The sequence below is a fragment of the Leptonotus elevatus genome, chromosome 1, assembly GCF_054856555.1.
Source record: "Leptonotus elevatus isolate MCC_2025b chromosome 1, RoL_Lele_1.0, whole genome shotgun sequence".
NCBI lineage: Eukaryota > Metazoa > Chordata > Actinopteri > Syngnathiformes > Syngnathidae > Leptonotus > Leptonotus elevatus.
The window spans coordinates 41514412-41534609 of NC_141239.1; the positions used below are offsets into that span (position 1 = coordinate 41514412).

General features: G+C 39.9%; 1 protein-coding gene across 1 annotated transcript in view; it reads left to right on the plus strand.

The window, feature by feature from the left end:
* Nucleotides 1-3136, plus strand: part of LOC147182235 (uncharacterized) — a 9325-nt gene extending 6189 nt beyond the window's left edge. Inside the window, exons 5-6 of the mRNA XM_086066770.1 lie at nt 1022-1087; nt 2385-3136. Of these exons, the coding sequence (XP_085922896.1) occupies nt 1022-1087; nt 2385-2549 (231 nt within the window). The 3' untranslated portion in view covers nt 2550-3136. The remainder of the gene's footprint in view (nt 1-1021; nt 1088-2384) is intronic.
* Nucleotides 3137-20198: the final 17062 nt, after the last annotated feature.

Consider the following 20198-nt stretch of genomic DNA (forward strand, 5'->3'; position numbering starts at 1 on the left):
AAATGTGTTTGCATTCACAATACTTTAACCTATTCATTGTTCTGTATGTACTGTAACTGTGTAAATGCACAGGTACAGACTTGTGTGTTACTAAGAATTGAATTTTATATGTATTTTTCTCTTCATGTGTACCAGGTTTCAACTGAAGCACAACCTGAAGACATAACTGAAGACGTAGCTGTCACAGACCAAGTTGACCAGGTGACGAGATTTCTTTTTGAATGTTGACGTTGAAATACATTTTTCAGAAGCAAGACGTTGGCACAATATATAAAAAAATATCTTGTCGCACGAATGGCTCATGCAATATGTGTATTGCAAAGACGAGCAACAAATGAATATTGGATTGTATACTTTAGTCTGACTTTGACCAATCAGAGACTACCTTAATTGCGCATCGCCATACGAGAAACGTATCGAGGGGCATTACTAACAAAAAATAACTTAATTGGATAAGATTAGATCACAATGAGCATGTTTATTTTTCCGGATTATCGTGTATTTTTTTTCATTGGATTATAAAAATATATAGCTATAGATAGATCCTTTTTTTTTAGGTCCATGTTCAATGTCGAAATAATCTCCATTACTGTATAAAACACCCATGTCGCATGTTTTGTCAATACTGTGCAGCCCTCACAGATACTTAGTCCTCACAATGTTATAGTTGTGAATAACTGACACTGAGGACAGTGTATTCATACACCGTGACTGTAAAATAAGTTTTGAGGGCTTGGAGTTATTATACAATTCATACTCTGGTCAGGTATGGATTCTCTGAGGACTGTGTATTTTCTTGTTTTTGTTTCATTGTGAAAAATAGACGTCACCAATTTACACAAACCTGTAGTGCAGAAGGATTTATTTATTTATTTTTGTAATGGCAAATAAAATGAGTTTGCATTTACAATACTTTAACCTATTAATTGTTCTGTATGTACTGTAACTGTGTAAATGCACAGGTACAGTCGTGTTACTAAGAATTGAATTGTATATGTATTTTTCTCTTCATGTGTACCAGGTTTCAACTGAAGCACAACCTGAAGACATAGCTGAAGACGTAGCTGTCACAGACCAAGTTGACCAGGTGACGAGATTTCTTTTTGAATATTGATGTTGAAATCAGTTTTCAGAAGCAAGACGTTAGGAGTGAAGAGTGTAGAGTAGATGCTAGGGCTGAACTATATAACTAACAAATATAATCACAACAATTTTTTATGCAATGTGTATTGCCAAGACGTTCAAAATATTGTATCCAACAATAAGCTTGTATGGGACTAAAATTCCTACAAGTCAACATTAAAAATATCTCAAATTGAAGATTTGTTGGCAGTTTGGTGATTTGGATTATGCACTGTAGTGATCTTTTGTTCCCATTAATTTATTTATGGTGGATTTTAGAGGTGAACTCTTTATCAATTTTATTTTATTTTTTTAAACAGAAGTGTAAACATCAGGTAGTTAATTTACTTGTATCAAGCTTGGATAAATGTGCTTTATGTTTTGGACCTTTCGCTGCACTAGAATGGACTGGCATGATGGGTATTTTATCTTCTGTGTTATTTGTATCTGCAATGGATCTTTGTTTCACGCAACCAGAATTAATAGTGCAGGCATTTTCATTGAATGAATATAATTTAGTCAAGAGGATAAATTATGACCCATGTTTATACCTTTATCTTTAGTTGCAAGCTGCTAAATGTTGAGCAATTGTCTCAATCTTAACGACTGTCTGACTCGGTAAAATAGAAAAGTCTACTGTAACTGAAGGACTGTATCACACAATATCTGTTTTAGGGGCAATGCCATAGATTAAGCATATTAACTATCCCTCTTGTTAAATGCTTCATCTCATCTTTCGAATAAATGTGACTAGATTTATAATAATCTTTAGTATGTGCACAAACTTTAGGTTCTAAATGCTTTTCTAGTTTGCTCCAGCATCTGGCACATATCCCGTTTAAAAAAAATGCAAAACTGCTTGATGATGAAGACCTTTGGTAAATTAACTTTAGCACATTAGCCCATCAATGGCGGGAGCTACTTCTGCCGCGAGCGCTCGACACTTTTCTCAAGCTTCTACTTCGAGTGTAACATCACTAAGTAACAGCGAAGTAAAGCTAGTAAATATTTATGACCACCCGCCAAAATGAATTTTAACCCGCATATGGCAGGTTAATTTTAGAGCCACTGTATATATGCATAAGTATGTGTGCATCTACTGTATATATGGATATCATTGCTGTCCTGTGAAAAACACGTTTCCATTTTTAGGTCGCGGGCTGCTCTCCGGTAGCTCCTATGGTGGAAGTGTTTTTCACAGAACAGCGACAATATGTGTATGTATGTATGTATGTAATAATTGTTTTCGTTTAAAAAATTAGGTTGCTGATGTATCCAGTTCAAGTGAGGATTCGTTAGCAGAGGAATATGTTCCAGATTCTCACAGTACTTCGGACACTTCCTACATTGAACCTGTTTCAGAAATTCAGAAATCCGAAGGTATTTCAGGAATGAGCTATGAGAAAACTGCTCATCCTTTAAGATGAGAGGTAGTCATGTTTTAAAGAATAAAATGTTCAATGTTCACTGACTCTTTTGCATCTGGTTTCATGTCGAGCTTATCCATTACAAAGCTGTGTTTGACCTAGATAACCTGTTCACATAAGAAGCAGTTTTATTAACATACCAGTTTCAGTCTGTCCTAAAATTGTAAGTTGTAACATGAGCACCATGTTAAAACTTACAATTTTAGGACAGATCAGGTATGACTTTGCATTTCACAGTATTGTTATGTACAACAATGTGTCCTTATATCAGGTAAGTCATTACACATCAATGCCATTTTAGTTTGTGTAAAGTCAGAATGCCAGAACTTTCAAATCACTTCAGTGACATGGTTGCTGTGTGTTGTGTAAACTTTGTCCTTGTAATGTGAGTTGGTCCTCATAATTACCATTTTTGCAATGGGCGTGGCTTATTTAGGTCATTATCTATGTCCTCACAATTACGGATTTTTTCAGGTTTTTCTTTTTTTCGTGTGTTGAGTTTTTTCAAGTTTTGAAGTGAAATTCTCCTGGACAACCCCAAAAAAAAATTTTGGGTGCAAGTCCCATCTCTCTGGCATTAGCAGAAAGGGGTGTCCCTGTAATACACAATTAAACCGGTTTGGAAAAAATGTCCTCATAATACACAGAGGCAAGTATGTGTGTGTGTGTGTGTGTGTGTGTGTGTGTGTGTGTGTGTGTGCGCGCGTGTGTGTACGTACGTGTGCAAACTGGGCTGACACAGTGCCCTCATTCAGTAATGTCAGAGAAGCCGCAAAGGCGCAAACACACGCCGCCTACGCTAAGGCAAACTTCAAAATAAAGCTTAGCTGACCAAATAATACATTGACACCAATGCAACAGCCTTGGCAGATTTTACTTTGAAGTCTGCTTGCACGGTGGCGTGAACGCTAGCTTGACTACTTCCGTTTGAAATTTTGTCTTACATTATTGACGATTTATTGAAATTACATATTTTCTACCACCATTATCATAATGCCACCCCGAAAGTATATTAAATAGCTAAGCCGTCATTGCACGATAAGGTACAAGTCCCTGGCGTTCGTGGCTAGTAGCTAAATTGTTAGCATTAGCATTGAATGCCTGGCTACCAACAGTAGTTTGACAGCTGTTGCTTGGCTGGCTTGCTTTTCTTATTGTGGACCTATGATATTTTGTAATCCGCTTTCCCTGTTTAAACGAAGGGAATGTGCCTTAAATTGCACTTAGATGAATTTTTCGTTATTAATAAATACATAAATAGAACTTTGCCTTCATTTATAATTATTTTATGAAACAATATAAAAAATAAAAAATAAAAATCTAAAATGTCCAATATGGCCATTTAGATTTTAGGAACACAACTTGTGCAAAGTGCATTACAAGTGCAATATAATGCCCGCACACATGCACACACACATACACATACGCACGTTCAAAATATATATATATATATATATTTTTTTTTTAAAGATGACATGTCGAATCGGTAAAATTACCGAATGTGCAATACTGAGCTCTCAAAAAAAGAAAAAAAAACAAGTGCAATATAACGTAAGTTAGGACACCTTCACCTTGTTATTTTATGCATGGACCATGTATAAAGTTGTGTTTCTAAATCCTAACAGCCATATTGGACATTTTGAGTATATATATATATATGGGTGAAAGCATTATAAAGTTCTATTTATCTGATTAAAATTATTATTTTTTTAACAGTCCGATCCATGACTTTTGTGATTCGTTGCACCTCTAGTTGTTTGGGTACAAAAACTACGAGGTGGTCAACAAAAAACGAATTGCAGTAGTCCAAGATTAGATCACTGACGGAGAGGCAACAACTTCAAACTTTGTTCAACATCTGAAGTTGCACAAAGAACGGTAAGTAAGCTCATGTCAGTTGTTTATCGGCTAATTATCGTTGCTAGCTGCGTAGCTAAAGAGATTGTAAACTCACTGGTAACACACTGCAAAGCAAACACGGCAATCTGTTGCACCACTCTGGGTTCACTCCCTGAGTCGCTGACTCCTACTTTGATGGTCACCCAAAATAATATAATCTACGATGTTGTTAAAATGACACAAAAGAACTTGAAACTCAAAGTGTAGGACTTGTGAATCGCTTGAGACTTGTCAGTCTTGACATGAGACTTAACTCGAGACTTGAGGGCAAAGATTTGAGACTTGCTTGTGACTTGCAAAACAATGACTTACTCCCACCTCTGGAGGCAGCTGTTAAACAGTAACACCAGGTGATCACTCACTTCTCCCACATTGTTGCGTTGAAAGCAATTATCCCCATTCAACAACTATTTTATTTGTCAAAGCCCAATTTCTCCATACTTTTTCATTATTCTGCATGAAAGATACCAACAAAGAATGGTGGGGGTTGGATTCGACCGGTGAATTTCCAGGCTTCTGAGGTATAATCAGAGGTGGGGCAGCTGTGTGAAAGGGAATATCACAAACCAGGACCAGGCTTGTGGAATGTAACACTCAACACTGCTGCTTCTTCACACAAAGGAGGACGGAATGAGCTTTCTCACTGCCCATCAAATCAAGTCATCTTTTATTATGTCAATTTTGTATGTGTGAAAGGTAGCAAATAATCAGCTTACAGGAAGTGCACCCAAATAATGCGGCAGTGTTCCCTTTGCTGGGTTTTGTGCGAAAGTCACATGTGGATAAATGCCTGTTACATCGGTAATGTGGCACCTTTGTGGAAACTCAACACTACCTGCGCTCTACTGAGTGTTCCTGAAATTGGATTCTGTCCTTCCAAAGTGACAATATGATGATCTCTATCTCCGTGGACGCTCTTCCAGTCCAAAAACGGCAACCCAAATTGCATATTCGCGCCTCACATGCAGGCGGCCGTGGACCTGCCAGCTGCCCCACGGCCGTCCAGCCGTCCGCTCGGGACCAGAGGCATGAATGACGGTCGGCCATCTACCCATCACCACCCCAAAATCTTCTCGGCAGCTGAGGCTCGCCGGTGGTCCTTGAATGCCGAGCCTCTCCGGAGCCAGCCGTGCTGCCTTCCGTCATTAGCGGATTTACAGGCCAATCGTAGAAATGTGGCGACTCGCCCGAATAAAAAATGGACTGGAGGGTTGCACAGCAGCTCTGTTTGAAAGTGGCAATCTTTCCACAGATTGCAGCAGGGGGTTGGAACGACACCTTGTAACATCTGGCTCGGGATCAAGCAGCAGAGCCCAGTTCAATCCAGTAATTAGACCAAGCCTGTACTTATTTGAAATCCTAATAGGAAATTCCCAACTTGAAACAGAACCATGTTTGAAGCCCTACTTTCAAATCATTATCCTAACTAAACCTAATTTTAAATCATGTGGGCTTAAAACTAATTTGTAATCCAAATTGTAGTTCGAAACACCACTTTGAAAACTTAAAACTGATGTGTAAGCCACATTTATAACCGTAATCCTTTAAAAAATAATAACAATAATAAACAGACTTGAAACACCTTCACCATAGCTTGAGACCCTCTTTGAAAAGCTAACCCTGGCTTGAAAACCCCAACCAAGCTTGAACTCCTAATTGAAGCACTACTTTGAAATCCAAACCCAGGCTTGAAAGACTACCTTGAAACCCTAACAATGGCCTGCAAAACACATTTTGAAAGACCAACCTTGTGTTGAAACCCTTGTTTGAAACCTTAACTATGGATTGAAACCTTAGTTTGGAACACTAGCAATGGTGTGAAATTCTTCTTCAAACCCACACCCAGGTTTGAAACCCTCATTTTAAATGTTAGTCCTGACTTGAAACCCTACTTTGAATGTCTAATCCTGACTTGAAACAAAACTTTGAAACCCTAAACCAGGCAGGCTTGAAATCCCATTTGAAACCCTAGTGTGAAAACCTAAGAAGGGCTTGAAGGGGAAGTCAACCCACCAAAAAATTCTTGATATGTTCTACTCAGCCCCACTAGTCAAACATGACAATCTGATTAATATTACGTTTGTGGAATATGAATTAAGCAGTAAGATCCACCCATTTTTATCCATCTCAGCAGGCGGCCATTTTGCCACTTGCTGTCGACTGAAAATGACATCAGTTGCTCAGGGCTCAGGTAACACCCAATCACGGCTCAGTTTGTGAATGTCACATGACCAAATTCAGAAAAACAAGTGGGCCGTGATTGACAGTGGCTTACCCCTTGTAATGTCTGGCTGTGGATCAAGTAGCAGGGCCCCGTCCAATCCAGTAATTAGCCCGAGCCTGAGGCGGGCCAGGCAGCGGCTGACTCTTGTCAGGCACACCTCCTAATAGCATTCGCGGAACCATCTTTAAGAGTTAGCGCTCCTGCCGAGTTGGTCCGCATGCACAACAAGGTGACAGTGCGCTTTAAGATTTACTGAAACTCTAATGAAGTCCGGCTGGCGGGAATGGAGAGGCCGTACACACTTCACTCCCATCTCCTCGGATTGCTTTGACCCAGAATTGTCCCTGCGAAGCGGGAAAAAGACAAATGAAACCCCAACTGTCAGGGCCCTCTCCTCCTCATGACCCCCCCAACGCACCGCGACAGCTGCTCCCCGTCTTACAACGGGTGCTGCCAAACACATACCAGAGCGCGATGTCACGCTCCCGACAGGTAACTCCGGGCTGGCAAACGCCGTATGTTACCGACACCGACCTCTCGCACAGGAAATGGTACACTTTGCACTTTATTGGGCTCTTTACATCTGTTCTTCTGTCTAAATAAGCTATAAATAATAGTTCTTGTGAGGAGTTAAAGGTCCTCGCAGTCAACTCAAACAGATTCTCACGATTCTTCCAAAGGAGTTCCATTCCAACAGCGCTGACGTAACCGGATTTTTTTTAAGTAAGAACATGTCGTAGGCTATTACAGTAGTAAAAAAAAAAAAAGTTTAAAAAAATGTCTAGGCAACACATTTAAAACAATCAAATGACAAAAAGATGTTGAAGCGGAACAAAATAGATTCCTGCTACTGTGAGTGTCTTTGCTCAGTTTTGGTCAAATGATTGCACCATGGTCGGTGGTCTGCTTGCCGCCAGGAAGTGTCACACATGATCAAAACTTTCACACGTGAATCTGGGCAATATTTCCATATATTCGTTCGATGTTTTAAGTCATCTCGGAAAAAAGGAACGCGAGCTGACTTTTCAACAGTATTGACGGTGAGAAGGAAAACAGTGCGGGTAAACTGAGACGGCAGACTGACGAGCACATGTCAAGTCACAAGCAGTGAACTTTATATTAAGCAAATATTTTCTGTCACTGTTCATACACCCCAAGAGTTGCCTTTGAAATTCCTTGTGAAAAAGACGATCGCCGTACCAAACATGGAGCCAACTCATGTTATCAAACGGAAATTGGCATTTAAACTGAGCCACATGCTGCTTCACCCCAAAAATAAAAATGATCACTTTGGAAGCCTGAGAAATATTCCTTTCAACCATGGGAGATTGCAGTAGAGACAGGCGAGGGTCCTTGTGGAGAATCCTGGGTGGTAAGCTTCATAAGAGGATGAACAGGCACACACACACACACACACATATGAATTTTACTCTGCACTGCAGTAAAATGGACTAAAATGACTGTGTCTTAGTTGCATCATCAAATCTACGTGCATTATATGCACTGCATTCAAAACATGCAGTAAGAACAAATTGAAATCGAATGTAAAGAAGTTTCAACAAAAAAGTTTGGGCTAAATTTTTTGCTTCAGTGCAGCGGACATTGTGTTGCTCCTTCTGGTGTGCTTACCTTGGACACCTAACGTCAGTCACATAATAAAGATATAGGGATCTTTATATAGTATGTCAGTCTTCAGTAATCAACAGTAATATTAATCCTTCTTTGCAGAACATATACCGTACATACCTGTGAGTGTCGTGTGCACGGATGCTATCTGTTAGCCTCTCCGTTAGCCTGTCAAATATAAGTTTTCTATTATAGCATTAAGCCAGCGTTTTTATTTTATTTTATTTATTTTTTTATGTGATGACTTCCAGTACTCGCACATTTTTAAGAAGGTTCAGCCTATTGTCCAAAGAGCACGAGTGTGGCCATTTTAGCTCCAACGCTGTCATAACCACAGGCTGCGCGTTGGCATGTCTGCCACTTTTTTAATAAGCCAATTATGTGAACGTAGCTACTAAAAGGCACACAAAAAGATGGTTGGAACCTTGGGGCGCCTCAAATTCTCTGTGGTGTCCATAAGTGGTTGGAATGTTGGGGGTGATTATTATTTTTTTTTTTTTAAAGGTCCTTTCTGAACGTGATGCCAGCTTCTCGCATGGCAGTGTGCTGATTGCAATGTTATATGACACATTTGGAAACACTTGACAAATGGTGACTTTATTTTAATGACATACTTTGAGTACTTAAGACGAGTGTAGTGCTTCAACGGCCATCTTGGAAATGTTATTTTTGGATGAACAGGCCCGAATCAGCACTTGGAGCTAACTTTGGCAGCTTTGTGTGTAATTGTGGCTCAAATGTGGTTGTTTTACAACTTCTGACGCGTGTCGGATTCCTGTTATTGACTCGCAGCTTCAGCTGCTTTTGTTGTTCATTTGCTGACAAAGCATTTATTATTATTATGAGGAATGACTTACAAAAGCAAAAACTATTTATCAGATACTGTACAATCAATGACTTTGTTTTATCCTTTGCGATATGTTGCAGTATCTGTAATTGGCAAGGCCCACTCTGCTGTCAGAAGCAATCACGCTATGTTTACAACCTACTATATTCTAATATTTGTTTCTGAAATAGTATTAACGTGAACTCCCAACATCTTATTCTTTGTGTTTGTGTATATAGTTCCATATAACAAGTAATATGCGTGTGATGTATTCCTTTTAGGAAATAACTCTGGAAGATCTGAAGAAAGAAGGTAAATAAATCATCAATTAAAAAATGTAATATGACTCCAAAGTCGAATGTAATTCAATTTTCAAGGTATCATGAATGTAATTATGAATAATCCCCAAACTGTGTTGGTGGATCCAGTGACAGGGATGCTGTTTGAGTCGTATTGATCTCTTTGTTGGTTGAACCTGACTGGTTCAGCTTTGCTAAATCCCTACCTTCACGACCCCCCATCGATTGCATTCTTTTAAGTGTTTCCATAAATCCTCACGCCCCCACCCTTCTATCTGTCTATCCACTGGACGGCGTTCCGTGACCGTAATTCAGACAGCACCTTTGCTCCTCTCCATCAGCTGTTTAAGTGTTTTGCCTTTCCTGGATTCCTCCGGAGTGCTTCTTACGGGGCGGATTGAATTTTGCCCCTAATTGCATTTGTGCCCTCTCCATTAGATTTTTGGAGGAGGGGGAAGTACAACAGGTCATATCATTCTGAGAATCTGTTACTCTTACTTTCATTTACTTTGCTACTACCATTTTTATTGTTCTTTTATGAACTGTCAGTCAGACGTCTGCTGCAGCTGTTGTGATTTTTGAGGCCTTCCCGAAAATTAAAAAAAAAAAGTTCCAGGATGATTTTTTTCTACTCTAAAAGTGTGAAATGGCTGTGTAAATAATTCTCACCTCCATGTGGGAGTTTTTTTTGGGGGAGGGGTCCTTGAGTTAGTACATGATTATTTCGGAAAATTCCTCAAAAGGCCTATCAAGTTGTGTGAAATTGAAAGAAAGATGCCTGCAGCTGCATTTGGGATATAAAATGTAATTGAAAATCAATAGCTCTCTCAAATTTAACATCCCTGTAAATTGAAAATAAATGTCGTCTTCATTTGACACACCACAGAGCCCCACTCAGCTGTCAACTGTCAATCACATCTACGACCTAGAAAAAATGGATGCTACTTAGTCTAGCATCTTTCTTATGCCTACATATAACTACTGTACATGTGGGACCCATAAAAATATATGCTTAAAGCCGCTGATGGTTGGAAAATCTCCCTTTGGGTTATCACAGGCTTGCTACAGCAATAAGGTACTTTCAGGCAACTCCACCGGTACGAAGCTGTTTTCCACTCACTGACCAGCAACCAGACATTTGACGTCAGCCATCTTATGTGGGATGGTTTCAAATCACTTGTATTTTTACTGTGACGTGAAGAGGATAATGTGAACGTTGTCATGTTACTGTACAGAAAGTGTGAGCTAACTCTCACCCTCGACTTAATCTACCTCAGCCTTCTTTGAAAATCAATCGGCTCGTTGCTCAGACTGAAGCAACCTGCTTCTGTGTGGGTGTTGAGTGGACACGTGCCGCTTGTAAATGTTGCCCTGCGAGTAAAATAAATGAAGTGCGTCGAAGAGTATTGAAGTGTATATAATAGGCAAGGACATGTCCTATTAAGGGAAGTGTGCATGACAGTAAAAGGTGAGTTGGAGCCCTCTGAAGACGTGAACACGACCGGCCACACAAAAGGAATTGCGATTAAAATCTCGCCGTGTGCCATTTCAATCAAATACTTTCCGCGTCGTAAATGTCAAATCAGGCCGCCTAGATTGGCCTTTGATAGATTAGCGTCAGCGGCTAACTGCGAGGGTCTTTCAACTGGCGCGGCGGTCGATCCTCCGCCTCGACTGGTAGAGAAAAATAATTTACTGGAATTGGGAAAACAGCAGAGACCGAGCAGCTGCTTTGCCGGGATGCGTGCCAGACATTGTCTTGCTGACACAAAGGCAAAGGCAAGCATGAAAGCATACAATTTCAATCAGTAGAAATAATCCATGCAGTCAAAAAAGTCCATGAGATGTTGGGTCATACATGGGCACATGTGTGACAGCAACTGAGACATTTATTGTGCAATGTTTGTGATTGTTCCTTGAAATTTATTACCTTGCACAATAGAAATGTACATAAAGTACAAGAAATAATCCACTGAATCAAAAAACGGTTTACAGCATGCTCTGTCATGCACGGGCCCATGCCTGCTTGATTGCTCCTGTTGGCAGTTATTCCTGATAATCGCCATCTTGCACAACAAACATGAAAAGAATAACTATAAATAATCCACAATCAAATAACGTCCACAGCAGGGTCGGTCATGCAGGGCCACATGCATGCAAAATGTATGTGTCCAGTAATTAATGTGCTATCTTGCAAAATATACTCACCATTTTACACAATAAAAATACAGACAAGGGCTTGAAAACAAAAAAAAAAAACACTGCAGACACCCACTGTACATCTCCTTAAAGCTGCTCTATGTAACAATTTGGCCCAAAATATCTTTACAATAGCATTTTGATTTGACCGTTAATGACAGAAACATCTTCTCATTAGTAGATTAACACTTTAGCGGTTCGCAATAGGTACTCCTGAGACTGGATTTGGGTTCAAATTTCTCGCCCTCTGTCTGCTAACGTGACATCATGTGCGCATTGTGTACATGAAAAAGGGAGTGTGCAGTTACATTTTTCAGCCACATGTGGCAGTAGCAATTGGAAATTCAATTTTCTGCATTCATCGGCTTTAATGTTAGGCCTATGCTTCATCTTGACAGTCATACATACATGATCGCATCCTCCTAAAAAATAAAAAAAACACACCACAATGACCAGAAATAATCCACACAGTCAAAATGAGTGCAATGTACTGTAATATAGTATAATTAATGTGAATGCTTCTCTTATCAGTGAATCGCAGTTTCCATCTTGCAAAATGGAAATAAAGACAAAGACTACAAATAGTCAACACAGCATTGCAATATATTATAATATAATGTGACAGTTCCTCTTGCCATTAAATTACAATCACTGGCATCTTGCACAATAGAAATAAGATCAAATATTAGAAATAATCCACACAGTACTGCAAATTGCTATATAATGTGACAGCTCCTATTGCAATTAAGTTACAAATGCCATCTTGCACAATACAAATAAATACAATGACTCCAAATAATCAACACAGTCAAATCAAGTGCAATGTATTGCAATTTAATTAATGTAATTGCTCCTCTTATCAGTAAATCACAATTTCTATCTTGCACAATAGAAATAAACCCAAAGACTAGAAATAGTCCACACAGTATTGTAATTTACTATAGTACTATAATGTGACAGCTCCTCTTGCCATTAAGTTACAATAAATTCCATCTTGCACAATAGAAATAAAGACAATTAACTCCCAATAACCAACACCGCCAAAACACGTGCAGTGTTCTGTAATATAGTTAAAGTGATTCCTCCTCGTAGTAGTTATTCGTTCTATAGGGCAACTTGTACAATAGAAATAAATATGACTAGAAATAATCCAAAAGGGCAGTCAAAGTTGCAGTAAAAAAATATTTTATTGAATTATTTAATGCTGACAAATGTGATTAAAGTTTCCTTCACAGTGTGCTGTATTGATTTTTTCATTTGTAATGGTTAAAGAACTAAAATGAACACAATGTTGTATGATTTATGACCCCCATCTATTGTGTCGTACCCCCACCCAAGCGGCCAGCGGCAGAGGCTACCGGCAACTGATGTACTGCCTTGTTCATCAAACACAAGCTGATTAAATTAGCCGGCTGATTTACAGGACACGCTTCCGCCCCTTCTTCGCCGTCTGCTCGCCTGGTATGTAACTCAAGACAACAAGAAGTCTACATCTTTATTCAGCAAGCAGGCTTAGGGCACTAAATGTATATTTCAAGTGAAGCAAAGAGGAAGCTTCATCTAACGCTCCGTTATTAGTTTCGGGATCAAGATGTTGATCATAAAAAATGAGGAGGCTGCATCCAATCTGATTCTGTTCTGTGATCTCGGCGAGCGTTCCTCTTGCACTCCAGACCACATGACTTGTTTTGTGGAAAGACGTAAAACGGTACATTTTGGAGACCAGAAAGCAGGCAATCACTTTTTTTTTCGGTCTGCTTAAAAGTGTTCCACATGTTTGAATTGTAATATCATCACGACTCTGACTGTTGATATTTGCTGAGTTTTAAAAGCAAAGAAATAAATGCAATGACAGACGCTGTTGTTGTTTGTCTCCTCGGATGTTGGTGTTTGGCTTCAGGAAGCCTCGTTGGTTTTCTAAATCTGCCGTGTAGAAGCCCGGCCATCCCCTCCGCCCCGGCGTGAACGCAATTAGGTCTGATGTAATGAAATCACAACGCAGGGTTCTGGCTAATGGAGGCGCCGGCGAGCGAGGTCAACGAGTGGACAACGCAGCTGCCGGTCCGTCTTTTTTTTTTTTACGAGAGCACCTGTGTGGATTTCCTCCGTGAAACCGCGTCTACACGTGTTAAAGCGTTAAGAGCGACACACGTAAAGATGACATATACACGTTTACTTACTGAGACAAGCCATCTCATCATTGTAAAATATTTATGAGATGCACACACTCCATGATGGGATTACTGTCTGCAAAATATACACTCACATCCTGCATACGAGCCAACAGGGATCCACTTCAGCATCGAGCTACAATAGCTTGTGTATCTATGTTTACCTATCGTGTCTGTTGGTATCTATTTAATGTATCTATAGTTACAGGAAAATAGGTGAGTCTTGAAAATTAGCCCTCCATAATATTTTCCTTTATAAAAGCATACATTAATGATATAATTAAATTAAATGGCGTAAAAAAAAATAAAAAATAAATTCACTCTGTATCAAATAAATGGCTGTTGTGTTGCTCTTTTCGGTGTTAAAGTACCACTGATTGTCACGCCCATCTAAGTGGGTTGAAATTCATTCTCCGCATTTGACTGAGCTGGGATGGATGCCTTCCTTGGCCACCTTGGAGAAGTACAATACTGTCAGACGAGTTTTCATTAAGATGTCTCAAATCCTTTCTCAGCTTGTCAGGACAGCATTCATATATTTTTTTCTATGCAGATGATAAATAATATGTGATTAAGTACTGTTAAGTTGTCTGCTTACATGTGGTGCTGTAGTACAGTGGTTCTCAGCCTTTTTTCAGTGACAGGAAATATTTTTTCAGCCATGTGCCCACTAACCAGCGCAAAGCATTTCTGATTGGGGGGGGGAAAAAGACTTAAAACCAAGTACTGTGCCACCATTTGATTTTTTTTTTTTCAACTTTGGAACATTCTTGAACTATTTGGAAATAAAAATAATTATAATAAAGAATGAATTAACTTAATTATAAATGAAGATTTGCGTACGTAAAAATTGTCAACATTAAGTGTCCTCCTTTGGGATCATAGTAAAACTCTGTTCCAAAAAAAAGAAGAAGAAAAAAGAAAAAACAAGAATTCTAAATAAAGTTTTCAAGTAATTGACAGGTGATTCTAGATAGCAAATTGAGTCAAACCATTCTGGTATGGAGAAGACACTGCAGTTTTAGGACACTAAAATTGAATATAAAATGTTTATTATTATTACAGATTGGCTTTAGCTTCTAGTGCTTCTACCCAACTAAGTAAACGAGCTTGTCTCCACCTGTTGAGTGGAAGCACCTGTGGCTAAAGCCAAACTGTTTCAGAGTTTTTACTTTCTGGACCTGGATTCCAACCCTGGTATTTGTTTTCAGTCCATAAAGCACCACAACATAGATGCTGTTTCGCATTTGCACTATGCTAGCCGACTGAAACGCTAAGCTACTGTATTTATAACTGTGCTGTATCTCGTACACTCTGTGTCAGTTGTATCTACAGCTATTTGATCTTTTTGTTGCTATAAATCCCTCTCAATTTGTCTACCGCATCAATTGTATCTCTATCTACAAAATGGAGATTTTATTTTATTTTTATTTTTACTTTGTATAGAAGGACATTTATTATGACAGTTCATAGATACACATCCTCTCATTTCGATGGAATAGACATACTGTATTATAAAGAGATGATCTGGTCATTGTACATTTAATGAAGGGATGCATCCAAGCGAGCGGGCAACCTCTTGTGAATGAGCCGAGAGCCGCAGAGCAATTGTGAATTGCGCCTCGGATGCTGGAGTGGCTGCCTGACCGCTGCAATAAATCACGATGGATAATGAAAAGGCAGGGAGTGGATTAATGAAGTTGATGGTGACTCACGTGAAGGTCGCTGTGTGTGTTCCACCTCCGAATGCCAAATGAATGTTGTTGTTTTAGGATCGTGAATAAGCCCTTATTAGCTTTGTTTGCATTGTAGGGCTGACGGCCGACATGTGCATCAATCGCTAATGCTAAATGCTATTCAACAGTGCTAAACAGGTCAATGCACTCACCATTATCCAACCTTTTTTGCCTGGTCCCGACAGCAATTGGAAGCTGGCGGTGCCGTTTACCTCGCACCGATCACGTCACGTGTTGTAACACTGAAAATATTTTCCGCTAGAAAGCTCATCTTGCGTTGTCTGACCAGCGGCTGGCGACCGAAGTGGATAGTAGGACTACATTTTCCATGATTCTTAGATTCAAAAGCAGGAAGTAGTTCTTGTCCCGTAAGTCCGTCATGCTACCGATTTAGATGAGGTTGCGAATGAGATTGCAAACGTGAATTTGGAAGTAAATAGGAATGAATTCAACAGTTAAATTTCCTTTTAATGGATTTATCGTATGAATCGCTATGACAACTGTGTGATTGACATACATATGGCAAAAATGGGATGGGATCTGCGTAATAGCAAAACAATGAGGTTTGCGAAAAGCTGCCGGGACGCAGGACCCAAAGCTCAAAAACTGGACCATCCCGGCCAAAGAGGGATGTCTGGTCACCCGAGTTAACGCTCCCAAAATGCATAGCATAAATCCTCTCTAAGTCTAGATACACCAATCCAACGTCGGAAGTCGGACAGCGTTGAGCCGATCAGTGTATAAATGAAGTCGTGAAGTCGGATCGAGTTGTAATATGTCGGGAGGGGGGGAGTGACAACGCAGATAAACAGTACTCAACTCAACTTTATGGTTTTTCAGGACAGCACACGTGAATAATAAAGTCCCCCATAAAGATGATGTGATCATATTTCAGCATGATTTCGGCAAGAAGATTTGCAAAGTCGTTTAAAAAGTATATTGTATTTTGCAGGTCGGTAAATGACACAGCACAGCACAGTGACAGTTTGGCCGACTTCAAAAAAGGTGGCTTCAAAGCTGTGATCGATGTAGTAAATAGACATCGTTTACATTTATTTATTTATTTTATTTTTAATAGTCGCCGTTCCTCCACCTCGGCCCGACGTCCCCGGAGCGTCCAAGTAAGCACAGCCAGGCGGTAGTAATTCAATCAATATCACCAGCGATACTCCAGGTCTCCGTAAGGCAGAGGAGATACCAGTTGTTGGAAAGGAAAAACTCCATCAAAATAAACGTTTTGTTTGTCAATGACCGCGAATTTAACAGCGCAATCCTTGTGGGAACAGCAGCTGTGCATGGCCCTTCCGTCCGGCGGTCTCGAGGAAGTTCCTTGAGAAGCTGGAGGTCGGCACCGCGTTTGCACGGCCGAAGCTTTTCGGGCGAACCGACAACCGGTAGCAGCCAGGAAACGACAGGGTCCAGGATACGCCACAACGGAGTACATCCATCCGTTCGGGAACGAGAAGGGGACGAAGCTTGTTCCAGCACCCGTTTTCGCTTCACCAGCTGGCGCCGCTGTCAACACCGGTATGTGTTGTTTACGTTTTTGTATGCCGCCCCCGTAAAGAGTTTGCCGGTTGCCTTTAGGAATAATGCCAATCTCCGCCGATGGTACGAAGGGGAATTTTTTCTCGCGCATGCGCTGAAGGTATGGAGTAGTCGGTGTCGGTGCGGTGTTTATTTAGGTCATTTTTCTACGCGACGTGCCGACGTCTGGGCTGACGTCACAGGCGGTAGGCGTCAGTCACATTTGACCGACGTCAGATTCTAGGCCTTTAGGTTCCTTAGGTCTAAATAAAGTACTGTAAATCCCCCAAAAGTTGTGTAGGTTTAAATAGGAATACCGTAAATCCAACAAAAACTGCTCAGGTTACAATAAGAATAATTGTAAACACCCAGAAGTTGTACAAATTACAAGTATGTGTCATATGTGTTAAAAGAATCAAATAGAATCTATGTGCATATAGAAAGGCTTCTCGGTCTGGATCCGCTGCTGTGGGCAATCTGTTTATCATCCACTTTTATGACTGCAGAGTTTTTATCTAAAATGAAATTATGCAATGCGCCAAACCCTGCAGTAGTGGAGCATGAAAAAAAGGAATGAGGCCTGACATTAGCCACAAATCAAACACCTTTTAAGAGGAAAAAACCCCCAACAAATTTCAGCTCAACTTGTTTTCGTCATCCTTGACATCCAAGCCCTTTTCTTGACATCAATTTCCTGCTGCGTGTTGTTGTTGATTCAAAGTGCTAGTTTAACTCCAACCATAAAATCTACCAGTGTTTATGTTGTTTTTTTCCCACTCATGCTCTAATGGCTCCTAATAAACTTCAATGCGGCGGAAACAAGACCCCTGAGAGTAAGGCTTGTTATGAACTCCTATTGATCACACGGACAATGGACAACGCTATTAAAGTTTAGCAGCATCCGACCAGTCAGGCTGCATCTGCTCATTTCTAATGATTGTCAGGCATGTTCCTGGGTTATTATTATTCACTTGCAAATGTTTATAAATCTCCGGAAAGAAAGCTCAGCTTCCACTTGCCTTCCCAAAGGCGTTTGGCATCCAAGACTGAATTGCTGACTGGCTGCACAACCTGCGGTCAGATTGACGAAAACTGACTGAAAATACAAAAAAAAAAAGGGCAAAGAAATCAATTGGTGACACTAGAGAATATAAAATGGAAAAAGAAAAAGGAAAAAAATATGTATCTAATAGCTCAGGAGGCTTTAAATGGCATAATGACAAGCAGCCTGTTGTGTTATCGATTTCTGTGAAAAGACTCGATGAAGGGCAAGATTGAGGACAATCCAATTTGTCATATGTCAACTTCTCCTCGTAAAAATTCCTCTGCTCATTATTATCAGCGTTACTCTATTGATTCCAATGTAATCAAAGGCTAGAATGTGGTCCTCGTTTAGATCAGGTTAACTGTTACTTTTTGCAGTAAAAAAATAAAATAAAATAAAAAATCCTATACTGTATCTAATTAAAGACCAAAATTTGGTCCTCATTTGGAAGTAATTGTTGAAGTGCAAACACGCATCAATTCTAAATTATTGAACGGTTTCACCAAAATGTTAAGGTCATGGACTGTCATCCAATTTTTCTTTATACTTATTATTTGTAGGGGTCTTAATCAGTACAGCATTGCTCAACTGATTCAAATTGAATCTAAGTAACCAAAATGTAGATTTTGTCAGAGTAGGTTAGCTATTACTTTTTGCAGCCAAAATATTGTCTATATCTATCTATCTATCTATCTAGGACCAGAAGTGTGTTTCTCATTGGGGGCAGGTTAGCTATTACATTTCAATTTCATTGATTTAAAAAAATGTCCATCACTAGTTCTTAATTATTCTGTCTTTCTTTTCAAGCAGTCACAGTACCAACATTTCTAAATGTATTGAAATGACCAAAATGCGAACAAAGGCTTTCTTATCCTGTTGTTTTCATTAGTTAGACATGTTAGCTATTACCTTTCACAGAAGAAAATATTGTCTATATATGCTTTTCCTTATTATTTCTCCACTTCTTATAGTAGTCCTTTTTTTTTTCTTTTTTCTTTTAAGAGCTCAGTATTGTTCATTTGGTAATGTCATCATCATTGCTCTTTTTTTTTTCTTTTTTTTTGTATGTGGGTGAGTACGTGAATGTGCGTGTGTGCGTGCGAGTGTGTGTGTATTCGTTAGTTCACCAAAAACCTATTAAAAAAAAATCCCATACCGTTCACCTAAACCGAACACCGCCGTCAGGAGACCCGAGGAAGGACCAAAGAAAACAAAGGAAAATTGTTATAGTAGTCCTAACCGCACCGGGTTAACAACTTTTTGCAGCGCAACATTTTCACTATCGAGTTTTATTTATTATTCTGCTTGTTTCAGCAGTCTCAGTAGCACCGGAATGGGGGTCACAAAAACACGTATCATAAATACTGGGCTTTTTCAATACATTAAAGTTCAGGTCATAACAGAAGAAACCGTCCACTGTGTTCTATGTCAAAATCTAGTTTATCTTATCATTAGATTTAGCTGTCTTGATCACACAGTTGCTTCATTGAGTCAAAAGAAAGACCAACATTGGCACTTTCTCAAAGAACTTGACGAAACATCCAATCAGATTGTTAATCGAAAGCTATCCTTTGGCAGGTCACCTAACTAACATCTCCCGACAGATGTTAAAGGCCTCGCATAGGAAAGCCAGGCCTGGGTGCGGATTTGTGAAAGAACACCAGAGGACGTGACAGAAAAAGGAAGCAAATTCACTAATTCACCCACAGCGTGATTCCGCCAGGTCGGATTAGCTTTCAAGCCTAATTAGTGGCTGTCGGGCCTTTCTCCGAGACTTGATGGATGATTCCATGTGGGAGTTAACATGACACACTCCGCCGCAACTCAGTGTTATCTTCTGTGTCCAGTTCCTTGAGCTCCAAAACGTTACCTGAGATGTGAGCCTCGCTCGTCAGCATGTGGTGAGCAGCCACTTGGTGTTTGGGCCGGCAACACAGCTTGAAATGGCTTTCATGTCAGCTTTTCGCAGCCTGCCACATCTTCATAGCTGACGCTTTGATTGATGACTCGGGAGTCACCTCTGTTTTTTGGAAGGGGTCGTCTCAAGTTTGCCGGCGTCCCCCTGGGTGGAATTTGCCATATCCTGTAAGCGTAGAG